The sequence below is a fragment of the Charadrius vociferus genome, unplaced genomic scaffold (genome assembly GCF_000708025.1).
Source record: "Charadrius vociferus isolate BGI_N301 unplaced genomic scaffold, ASM70802v2 scaffold529, whole genome shotgun sequence".
NCBI classification, from domain to species: Eukaryota; Metazoa; Chordata; class Aves; order Charadriiformes; family Charadriidae; genus Charadrius; species Charadrius vociferus.
The window spans coordinates 2,348,663-2,361,233 of record NW_009650172.1 but is presented as its reverse complement, the minus strand read 5'-3'; the positions used below and the strand labels follow the sequence as shown (position 1 = coordinate 2,361,233).

Below are 12,571 nucleotides of genomic sequence, written 5' to 3'. Positions count from 1 at the left end.
CTTCCGATACGTTTGGATTCCCTCATTCTGAAGTTTTTCTTACCTATAAAAGGCATCTTGACTTTCAACACTGCTTCCCGTAACATTCTCATGGACAAACTAATGAAATCTGGGCTAGGTAAGCAGACTGCGAGGTGGACAGAAAACTAGCTGAGCTCTAATCAGCAGCACAAAGCTGAGCTGGGGGCCGGGACGGACACTAGCTGTGCATCCCAGGGGCCACTATCAGGGCTAATATCATTGCAAATCTTCATTTGAGACCTGGATGATGGGACCAAGTGCACCCTCAGGTTTGCAGATGATACAGGCCTGGGAGGCATAGTTGATGTGCCACTCAGAGGGACTTTAACAGATGGGAGACATGGGCTGACAGGAACCTCGTGAAGTTCAAAAAAGGGCAATGCAAATTCCCGTACCTGGGGTGGAGGTACCCATGCACCTGTACCGACTGGGGACCCAGCAGAAGAAAAGGAGCTCTGCCGAAAAGGAAGTGGGAGTCCTTGGGCACAAGTTGAAATACAGGAAATACTGCTTAAACAAAGATTTTTTTTCTCTCTCTCTTTTTTTTTTTTAAACTAAGTCACTGTAAGAGCGACTGAACAGCAGAACAGGTTCCTCAGAGACATTATAAAGCCTCCATCCTTGGAGATTTTCAAAACATGAGTGAATAAGATCAAGAAATCTGCTGTAGCTGAGCAGAGGGGTAGGCTTAGATGATCTCCAGACACCCTTTCCAACCTCAACTATTTGTGATTCTGTACATGTTCCAGTCCAGCCTCCACCTGAAAGAGATCTCTTCTCCAAAACAGAGAGAGTTTGACTTCTGCCTTTCACTCAATAGTAATATATACTTGATGTTCCACTGCTATGCAGAGCTACCAAATATGTAACAGGTAAAAAGCAAAGAACATTTAGACTAGCATTCCAAAAAACGAAAATGTGGCATCCTTTGCCCTCTGTTCCTTCAGCTTAAGGCTGTTCATTTACCTAGCGAGAGACAGAGGACAGCTTTACGTTTGTTCATGCAAACATAGAGTCAGCTTATACAGCAGAGGTCTCCAGAAGCTACAAGAATTAGACAGACCAACAATCCATTTTGTACAAGACAGACACTAGAGATGAACGGCTTGATTTCTTACAACCACAGCCAGATTCAGATTCTAGGTCTAGGGACTGAAGCGGACCCTGAAGAATCCTGAACTGGCTGTCTGTTATTCGGTGCCTGCTGTCAATAATAAAATGCCATCAGAGCCAACACAAAAATGTGCAGTGTTACAAACTGACCTGCATTTCAACTTTTCTTCCCTTCCTCCCATTTCTATGATATAATAGAACCCACTTACCACTCAGCAGCATTGTAATTAAATAATCAAAAAGCAAACAAATTTCACATCTGACAGTCCCCAGGAGAAAACCGATATACATGAAAAAAGCATTTTAGTTTACTTACGGCCATTCTTGTAACAAGAAGCTCAGAGGGATATAATTAGTACCCTGCAAGCCAGCATATGAAAAGGCTTAATTTAACTGAGATCAGAACTACAGAATAGCTACAGAAATTAAAAGTGGAGCCACAAATCCACACAGGACTGCCACAGCTAAGCGTTTTTATGATCAGGAATTCTAAAGTCATAATTCACATGTATTGCATTCTGATTTCTGCTTATCCAGAAGGGTAGGTGTTATTTTGGACCACCCTGAAATAGCTGAGGTTAATCCAAGGAGGTCAGTCTGTGGGTCTTTAGCGGTTCTCAGCAGCGTGCAGGAAGAGGCAGACAATGCCGGGCAGGTCAATTCTTATTCTCCAACAATAGTCTGCTGAATTGGTGCCTCCCTCTTCAATAACACCTATATTCTTCTGCACATTAAATCCCTACAATTATTTCGAAATGCTTATAGTCAGGAGAAGAAAGTTCTTATATCACAGACATCCCAACTAAGTTTGTGGGTGAAAAAAGCACAAGCCATCATAGTCTTACTGGGAATGTTAGACTGATACTAGAGACTACTATTAGAGAAAGTAGAAAATAAGCTCCACAATATTTACTCTTTTGTGACCAATGGCACATGCTGGAAAGCAGCTTCTTTTAAGCTAAGCCAACCTAACATGGGAATCCCCACAAAGAAAGATTCAAGTGTCAGCAAAGACAGCTGCTGGAAGTGATAACATGGACCGCACCTCAAGGCAAACTGGATGCTACCACTGTACTGCATTAGACCGATCCCACCTACAGGTAGCCTTTCCCAGAGCACTGTGGCTCAGGTGGAATCCAGCACTAAATTTCTTTGAAGCAAGACTAGATTTCGATAATTTATATTATACTACAGGCATGCAAAAAAAAAAAAAAAATCCAGACGGAAAGTTGTTCCAGCACATTTTGATTTTTCAAATACAAAGCATAGGAAACATTTAAAAAACGCAACTCGTAAAGCTTTTGCTGCTCACTGTTAAGATTTGCTGTCATCAGGACAGCCTTTTTCAGTTGAAAAATGTTTATTACTAAAGGTCACAGAATTGTCTCTCTCAAACAAATTAAGAAATAAATGGCTGTTGACACTTCCAGATGATGATTCATCTGTGCGAGAGCTCCAATAATGCAAAGCAACACAGCCGCCTCTCAGGTATGCTGCAGACCACAGCAGCTACCAACTAACCCAAAAATCTGTCTTCACTCTCCTATCACTCTGTTAGCCAACTTCTCAACCCTCTTCGTAGTTGCACCAAAAATTCCTTACTCTCAAACTTAAAAACAGATGAAAAACATATGAAAGTAACATCTGTTAGAAAAGATACTGGTGTGCGCAGTAGCCACGTTTCCATACTTACTATTTCTATTATTATCGAAGTCCTCTTTACTTCATGTGAAGCAAAGATTCTCCATGTATGACAGACACAGATGAAAGAGGCTGACGGATTAGCACTAACATCACCACCCACAGAAACTAGTGCAATAGCAGAATGAGAGCGCAACGCTAACAGAACCTCAAGGGCAGCTCAGCAAAGCCCAGTACGTTTAACCCCAACACAGGTCAATACACAAGAAATGCTAGCAAGGGGGAGATAGTCTCCTTGCCAGGGAAGGCCAAGTTCTTGAAGGTTAGTCTTTTTAAAGAGTTATTAAAGTGCTAGAGGTCTGTTTAGACAACCCTCAAATGAAATGCCAGCACAAGGTACAGGAGAGTATATCTGATATTTTATCTTGTCAGGGTAACCTCTCGATAAAAAAAATTAATAATAGATTTTTATTGAGCGATTATCCTTTTCATCTTTTGCTTTTCACTGGAGTTTATGATGACTATTTGCTGATCTCTTTGGGGAAGAAGCTGACATTTACTGTTCATACTATGCCTCTCTGATCTCAAATGTGGCCTCTACTATCACTACGTCCAACAGCGATTCTATAATTTTAGAAGAAAGATGCTGTAACAAATTTGCGGGACCAACATTTCAAACAGAATCACAGCATTCCACCTTGCAGACAATGCAGAGAACTAATAATTTATGATTTTCAAAGAAAATTAAGAAATCTCTCCTCATTCTTTTTACTGCTCACTGGTTCTGTGGCACAGCAGTGACGATCATCAGCTTGGACACAGGGTTTTTACCACCTGCCCAATTTAATCATAAGGAACAGGCAACCAGAGCAGTGGCCCAACAGTCCAAATCAAAGAACGTGCCCTTTTCAAACATACGACATGTGAAGTAGAAGTTTTCCTGGGGCCTCCACTCCTTCCTGCAGTTCAGTTTGATGTGTTAAATCATCAATTCTCAGGTATTGGATTGAAGTGTTTGGGCTTTTTTGTTTGTTTGTTTTTAAATACATACAATGAATAAATTGAAACAAGAAATTTGTAACCAGCAGCCTTCCATGTCAAGATCACATGTTTAGGATTTAACAGCCTACTGAAGACTACAGTTCTATTTAAACCCGGGGGGGGTGTGGAAGCCAGCCCCAGTGTGGTTAAGGAAGAATGTTGACTGCTGGAAAAGGAGGAGTAACCAGCAGAAAATGCTACAGTGCAGATACAGAACTGACAGCAGCGAAGGAAAAATGTTTCATCCTAACCAGTAATTGTCCCAACATGCATAGATCAACTGAGCTAGCAGGAAAACACTGGTATGCAAAAAAAAAAGTTTAGGTTTTTATTAGCACTTTCTTTGGCTGTGTGTTGTTTGCTTCCCTTGACAATTTAGCTCACTGTCCAGCACCAGTAGTCTTTTATATCCATCTATAAATAGATGCTGCACACAAATTAATCTCAGCTACTTCTTGCAACCTTTGTATGAAAGACGGATGACTGATGGAAAAGAGCCTGCATCTTATCAGAAGCAGGTGGAACAGAGCAAGAGAGCTGGGCAAACAGCACGTGTACAGACTGACGAGGAGCAGGGGTGGGAGAGCCATGAGTGCTCTCTTTTGCCTGGTCAGAAGGGCACATCTAGAGAACAAGGAAAATAGATCCACAGGAAACCAGATTTCATTACTTCCACTTCTCTCAAAAGAAACTTGTTTGTACAATTCAGCTGTGGTTACAGCATGAATTTGTCTAATTTGCTCCTAGACTGAGTAGCAATAAAGAGACCTTGTTGGAAAGGTGCTGGTTTTTTTCCTCCCCAGCTTAGTCTGAAAATCCTCTAAAGAAATTCTTATTTCATATAACATTGATTTGTTCAAACCAACATGCCTTGCTTGCAAACTAATTAGAGATGTACTTTAGAACAAATTCTGTAACTGTTGGATCGTGCTTATTTGAAAGTCAGTATAGGTCAGAACACTAAATACTCAGGAGCTTGTTTCCAAGCTCATTTTAGGAGCTTCCTACATATCAGATTTTTGGAGGTGTATCCTTTAGTATCTGTGTAGAGCGCTGTTTTCCCCCAAGTGGGTAATTTCAGTAGGAGGACACAAACTCTGCAGCTGATAAAGCTAAATAGTCTTATTAATTTTAAAGGAGCAAATAGAGTTGCTACATCTGCTCATCACCCCTTTAAAGTCAGTGTACCCTCTTCAACACAGGAGAACAGCAGCTACTTCAGAGGACTTCCCATGTGATCCTTCTAGCTATGCAATGTCTTTCTGACAGAGGAATTCATTCCTCCGTCACTCGATTGCCTTTTCCACCCTAGCAAGGGCCCAAACTAAAAGACAAAGTCTAACTTAATTGATATCACATAGCATTTAAATGGTTCAGAGAAAAAAGATCCCTTGTCTTTCTGCCACAGAACAGGTAAATTCAGCAAATACATCTACACATTACTGCTGCAATTACAAGTGGTTGTTCCATTTGTGGTGGTGCAGTATGCCAGTGACCAAGTCTTTGCATGCGGCAAATGACTACTACTGGCAATGCAGTACAAAATAAGGAGTGTAGTTCCAAGCAAGTCAGCAAGCGAGAGCAGTCAAAGTTTTGGATGTTGCAGATTTACTTTTCAGAAGCACAAATTTCAAGAGAAATGTAAGCCAAATCATCAACACTCTGAGATGGAAATGTCTTATCAAGGCTTTTTTTACCATTTTCTATGTCTAGAAAAAAAAGGCAGAAAGTGAAGAGTAAGCTATTTCCCGCCCTTTTCTTATTTTGTGTATTCCAAGTGTCAAACATTTAATCCCAGGGTTAAATGTTAAGGGCTACACAGGCCCTTAGCAGAATATTAAAACCACCTTCCCTGTTTACTCACATTATCCAAAACGCAGGACAGCCCATACTATCAGCAACTAAAGCAGCACAAACTGAATATGGAACATGAGGTTTTTGCTAGACTTGCCCTTCAAATGTACTGGAGCAAGGTTCACCTGAGCTGAACTGTTGGCAAGTAGAAAACCCTCAAGTCATTATGCACATATTTGCAAGTTTATTGATCCCTTATGTAGGTAAGCACAGATAGGTAAAACATAGGTGGAGATGTCACATACAAATTATCATACCTCTGTCACTGAAGTCATCCACCAGCACTATCTCTGCTATCAGCTCAGGAGGGGAGCGGTTTAGGACACTGTGCACTGTCCGGAGGAGAGAGGACCATCCTTCATTGTGGAATGGTATTATCACACTAGTGTTCGGAAGCTTCTCCAGGTACAGCTTATTCTTGCAGCTGGACATAGATAGAGTAAGGTTAAAAGGTGGTGCCAAAAAACACCAGCACTTCCATATTAATTACCATCAAGTAACTTAGTTCAGCCTTTACCCCTCAAATTAATGCAAAGTGCCTGAAGAAAATCCACCCCATCCTTCAGGCCTTATCAAGCCAGTGCTGACCTGATCTAGTCTATGCAGCCAAGAAAAAAAATCCATATGAAGTGAGGACTGTTAATGTGTTGCTAAGTGTCACGGGCCAAAGTCAGAGGAATCTATTAGGTGCTGAAGTTGCTTTTAAAGGAAACTCCAGTTATAGCCTAAGACACAAAAGTCTCTAAAATAATTGTTTTTCCTGCCCTTATACCTCAAAGATCACTAGGAAGAGGAATTTCTACAAAGTGGTTTCAGAAGGTCAATGTATCTCTTCTAGGTGCTATCGGTATATTGGTTTTGCTCACTTATTCCCAGTTTTCAGGGAAGCAAACCACTCTAATCACATGTATAACTGTCATCCAAATTTCGTAAACAAAATGCACAGGAAGTAAGGATTTTGTGTGACAGCATCTTCCCTAAACAGTCGCAGAATTTCAAGACATTATGAGCAACAGACAGAAGAGACAGGATAATTGCATGGTAAGAACTGCTCAATAAACAAACCCACCTCTCTCCATAATAGATCAACCTCCAACCTCTACCAAAGGTACCTCTGTCATGCTAGACAGAGTATTCAACTCATAACTTTTCCTAACCAATCTGTCTTGTGTTCTCCATTTTTCAGCAGGTCTAGTTTGACACCTGGGATCAGTTCTGCAGACAGAAGTGAAGTAAGTTGAGCTTTGAGCACAATGCACCGCAGAACTTGGATAAGGATGGAGAGTTCAGCTCTGCAGGGTACCCGTACGGACCCCTTGAATTTGGAGGTATTTCCCTGCAGCATTAATCTTCTTAATTTTGAAATAGGAGTAACGCTCCCTTGCCTGGTGGAAGTGTTTTCAATGTAGCTTCATGGAAAATTCCAACTGCAGCAATAAACGCAGTGTTTATTTTCCTGCAGGTGTGGCTGTAGTAGTGGAGTTTGAACATTGTTAAACAGGTAAGATCTAAAGCCATACAATGAACAACTGTAGTTAAAAAAAAAATACTTAGCAGCTGTTCACTAGGGGACAAAAATCTATTACATTCCTAGAACCCCACACGCCCAGGGCAAACAAGACAGAAGTAGCTACATGAATAAAGTTATTTTTTTTTTTAAATATATTAATGACATTGCCAGTTGACGGGCTGTCCTCTTTCCTCAAGCAGGGGAGGGAGGTCGTATTCTGCTCCCTGCCCTGTCACAACACCAGACCTCTCGCATAGCCCACACCAGAGCTGATTTTCAGACTCCCTCCTGCCAGGCCTTTGGCTAGACTGTCACTACACGCACAATGCAGTGCATGCACAAAGGTAATTCCCTCCCTGTTCCCCGGAAGGGCAGATGGGAACGAAAGCGGCTCTGGCAGTGGCAGCTTTTTCCTGGTACCTCTCCCAGGGAACGGAGAAGGCTGCACCTATGTTCTACAAGCTCAATAAATCGGTGATTACAGGAAGTGCCTGCGTGAAAGGACAGTAAGCTTATTCTGGGTCTAATGAATTGTCTTGGGGTGCTGCCAAGAGCCTGCAGGCTATAGCTGCAATGCACAGATGCAAGATGCAAAATAAAGCTGCATGGACGGCTTTCATCCAGCCCTTGCCATTGCAATCTTAACCTTCTTCCGAGATAGCTACCAGCTGTAATTCTGTTCCAATATGAAACAAGAGTCCCCAAATCTCTTCTAACTCTCCTTAAACTGGAATTTTCCATTTCTGACTACCTTTAACAAGTGGCAAACTTTACCTATTAAGTTTAACCATTAAGTGTGGAGAGAAATTGTTTCCCTCCAGCTACCACATCTACAATTGCTTTACAAGGTCTGCAAAATTAGTATTTAATATTAAAAAACCCAGCAGAACTTAAAGGAAATGTTAGCGGGGGAAGACACAACTGTTGAAACAAACAGCTCTATGCGTGCACCAAGGAGATCCAGTATGCACCCTCCCCCAGTCCTTTGACTCCCGTGATTAACAAAAAGCAGAGGTGACACTATTTGGTATTTAAATGTCCACACAAACCATCTCAGAAGTGAGCAAACACATTGGCTGCTTCTTTGTCCTTCCCCACCCAGGCCAGCTGTTGGGGAAAGTTCCAACTGTGTCCCCAAAGCTTAGGTAAAGGACAGGATGGATGCTGCATTTTTCCCCAGTTCACCTTCTCCTCACACTCCCTGCTGTCTGCAGGCACAGCTCCAAACAACAAAGTCTCTATTCTCTTACCATATGTAAAAGGCTACGCAAAGTAAGTGCTTCAAAACACAGCTTGCTTCTTTCTAGAATGCTCTTTATGGACTTCGTCTCAGCTGAACTTCATTATACCGTACCATTTCAAATATATCTTTTTTTAATGGGCACAGGGAATGCACAACAGACCTTTTCAGTTGTGAATTCCTTTACCGCAAATCTCCATTCTATGTAACCCCACTCCCTGCCCAGCTAATCCTAGCATCCGTTATATACATGCTGTTTATCCTCTCCTTGAGACCTCCACAATTCTAATTTGCTACATTGGAGTAAAGGATGTGTCATGTAACAAGCAAACCAGCTGCAATGGCATCGTTAATCACAGCTGAAGTTGTTGGTGACCCTGTCACTCCACTTATTAATTTTAACCAGGGACTGGAGGTAGAATTTTCGCATTTTAAAAAAGTTTAAATAGCAGAATTAGCAATGAGGAGTCAACAGCTTTGGGAAACAATGGGGAATGTGAGGTAATATATTAAATCCTGGATGAGGAAATACTGGCATTGTCTGATGTTTACATTCTCAGAGCCCATGACAGCCCCTGTAAATGGAGGTCAGGTATAATTTAGGTTAGCAAACTCAAACTGTATTTTCTGGAACGTAAGTATGGGCTGATCAACAAGCATCTTCAATTACCTGATTTATCTCTGCATTTAAACATTTCAGCTGCATGCCTAAAATATTTATGGAGCTATAATCACTACTTTGGTTTATCAGTATATATTGAAAAAGGGTGTCGAGTCAGTGTATTTGATTAGTTTGCTGTGACAGCTAAAGAGGTAATCTCTCAAATGTGCAGCTAACAAATTATAAAACCTGACTTCTGGAAATTACAGCTCATGAATGAAGTAGATGTTGAATTCTGATTCACTAAATTGTGATAAGAATGGCTTTACACAAAACAAGCTTCCATTCAAATGTCTAACATTCTGATTAAGAACTGCACAAACAGTATTTAAAACCCCCTCAGCTTTGTATAAACAAGGGTTAAGTCCTAACTGAGCACTTTCGCTAATGAAAAACTCCTTCTGGCTTGCACAAAATCCAGTTTGACACCATCCTAATGGATAATGTCCAAAAATAGATGAACTCAAAAGCCAGAATTCAAGTGGAACTAGTTTCTACTCATAAACCTTGATGAGGCTTTTATGAGGAAGATGTCTAAGAAACTAATCCATAAATCAGAAAGATTTCTGATAAAACTTCATACATAGTTGAGTGGAACTATTCAAATCTTGTTCTGCTCTTGAGCATTTCACGGTCATTTCCAGCTGGTGGCCAACATAAGAACTAGACACTTGTTTAGTGACCAAGTCATCACCTGACGACACTTAGGGCATTTTCCAACTGAGTCAGACAATTACATCAGTTTCCACTACAGAAAGAAATTGCACCATCTTATTAGTTGCTAAAAGTTGTTGGCAATGTCAGTGGGCGCAGGACCTGAACTGTCACATTGCAAGAGGTGAAGGAAATAGCCACCTCTGGGTTAAGTTCAAGATCTCTTCTCTGTAGGGCTGCAAGTTTTTCGAAATTTAAAATCTTCTGGAATTGAAAGGGGATTATTTTTTTCCCCAATTTGGTCTCCTCTATTTCCCATTGTAATTACTACACGCTGTCCTTTATTAAGGAGCCAACAGGACTCAGCTGTCAAAGGACTGTATTTGATGAACAAAGGACAAGAGCCCATAAAAAAAAAAAGAGCAGACTCCTGCAGATGTGGTAATTTAGGGCTTGTAAAGTTTCACTCGTAGAAACACACACTATATACTCACTTTGGATGTCTGATGTCTGGAAGGGAACGATTCAGAGAAATTTTATCACTCACAAAGATATTAAAGCCATTTTCCCTGTATGCCTGGTCCACTCGCTCTGCATCAGTCATTGGGTAAGGTTTTCCCTGTTCTCCATTTCCTATGGAGAGACAGAAAATAAACATGCATCATTACTACTAATTGGCGCTTAACTGGCCAGAAACTAATCCATATATCAAAATAAGAGAAATCATCTTATAGCTCTTTGAGAAGTCCCGCATTACTTTTGTGCTCTATGTCATATTTATCATTGGGTCAACCATGTCCACCTAACAATTTTATTTGATACGGGGTTTTGCTACAAACCACTCAGCTGTGCAAGTCGTAAAAGTTAAAACTCTTCCTTCTAACATCAGAAACAGAAAAAGGGGCTACAGCAATGCTGGAGAGGATCTATAGAATGTTTTTTGTTTCACTGCAGAAGAATACATATGGTTTGAATACCTCATCACTCTTGCTTTTTTCAGCACAGATGGATATGTATATTTAACAACCTGAGCTCTTGCACATAGGAGGTAGAGCCCTTGCAGACACACCAGTGTAAAGCTGTAACATTCAAAATGGGCCCTTTTATGCGATGCAAGACAAACCCCAGAACTATGGACTAAAACTTTCATGAATGTTATGATCTAGAACATTTTTCTTATCCCCCTTCTTCCTTTCTGGATCTCCCATTTTTGGAAGAGGTACAGGCACATACTTCTTTGGTAAGCTTTTTAAAAATGAATGCTGCACCTATCCTAAAAATACCGAGATGTTGCCAACATATTTTCACCTCAAAATGGTTATTGTGGAGTTGGGGGAAAGGGCTTTAACTGGGATTAACACACAGTAACTGTTGCGTCATGTCAAGAACATCGTCTTGACCCAGACATTGAACATGCTGTTCTGTACTCAGCCTACCAAATAAAATCAAACTAAATTACAATCTGTATTAAAACATTTTTATAGTAATCTTACATACCTACACGCTCCAAGTCCCTCCTGATAGCTTCTTTGTTATGCCAGTCCTTTTTCCTTTGTCCATCACCAAAGTAAGGGTCTTTCTTTTGCCTCACGTATGATGCCTTTTAAACAAAAGATTAGATATATTAAAAACACCACATGTGAAACCTTTCCTTAACAGTCTCCCCTTCCTGTAAGAGGATATTAAACATCTTCCTTAAGGTAAGACCATCACAAGCAAGTAGTTTTTACCCTGAAAGGGGTGAGAGAGGAAGCAAGTTTTGTTTGCCTCAGAACAGTACTTTATCTACAGCTGTTAAGTGATATTTTTCAGGCCACCATCATGTATGCAGACCAGTATTCTTAATCAGGGAATCTATTAAAAACTCCCATTTTCATTTTGAAAACATCCAATACATCTTACATCCTATTTAATTAACAATAAAGCTGTAATGGGAGACCTACTGCAGGATCATTATTAATGAGCACACTACTATACCTGAATAAAATCAAAATAAGATTTAAAAGGTCATTTATTAATACTCTTGCTGCATAACTTAAAAGCAAATTTTACACAAGGCATGAGCCTGTCCTGAACCCAATTAGAGCTCCTCTTTTCATGATGTTGTTCCTGAAATTCAAAAGCAATGGGTGCTTTGGGAACAAGCTAGCAAATGAAAGATGAGGTGAATTAGGATCAAAGGGACTATGGTGTGTGGAAAGAAAACCATGATCCATCTCAGACACTGACATCCCCAAAATCCAAGGGAAATATAGATATATAAAATATATTTAAGTAGGTTTTAGGGTCAAGAAGAAAAAAATCTTCTCTAAGAATGAGTTTTCAATTACGTTGTAATATGCTGGTAGAGTATAAATGCAAGTCATTTGTAGCATCATTACCGCAGAAACAGTTACACAAAGAACTTAGAGGTTTTTTTTTTTTTCCTTTTAATTCCTCATGACCTGCAGTGAGAACTCCACAAGCGAGAACTTCCTAGAAAGAAAAAAAAAAAACAACCACAAACAAACCAACAAAAACCACCACCACAAAAACAGCTTCCCTCCTTGGAGGGCAAGAGGTTTAAAGTCTCACTAATGGGTCAATCAAACCAAACAACCACCAAAAAGCAACAGTTGGCATAGTAACCTTGCAGGGTCATCAGGCAACTTTGGCATCTGGGACACAGACGTCATTTGCCTGACTAGTTAAATTACAAACTCTTCATTTTCATGCCCAGATTTGTCTTGGGAAAGTCGGACATTTCACTTGTTACTCCAAGGCACTAGACTTCAGCCTGATGCAGTTCACCTTCCTGCAGTCTGACAGATGAGCTCTGGTGAACCTTGCTGTGAGG

At 40.5% G+C, this 12,571-nt stretch overlaps 1 protein-coding gene across 1 annotated transcript in view; it reads right to left on the bottom strand.

Annotated features, from left to right (window-relative positions):
- The window catches only part of GALNT10 (polypeptide N-acetylgalactosaminyltransferase 10), a 100,155-nt gene that overhangs the window by 30,993 nt on the left and 56,591 nt on the right, over window positions 1-12,571 (bottom strand). The window contains exons 2-4 of the mRNA XM_009892641.1: window positions 11,233-11,335; window positions 10,230-10,368; window positions 5,928-6,094 (exon numbers count right to left, since the gene is read on the bottom strand). Coding sequence (XP_009890943.1) covers window positions 5,928-6,094; window positions 10,230-10,368; window positions 11,233-11,335 — 409 coding nt within the window. The remainder of the gene's footprint in view (window positions 1-5,927; window positions 6,095-10,229; window positions 10,369-11,232; window positions 11,336-12,571) is intronic.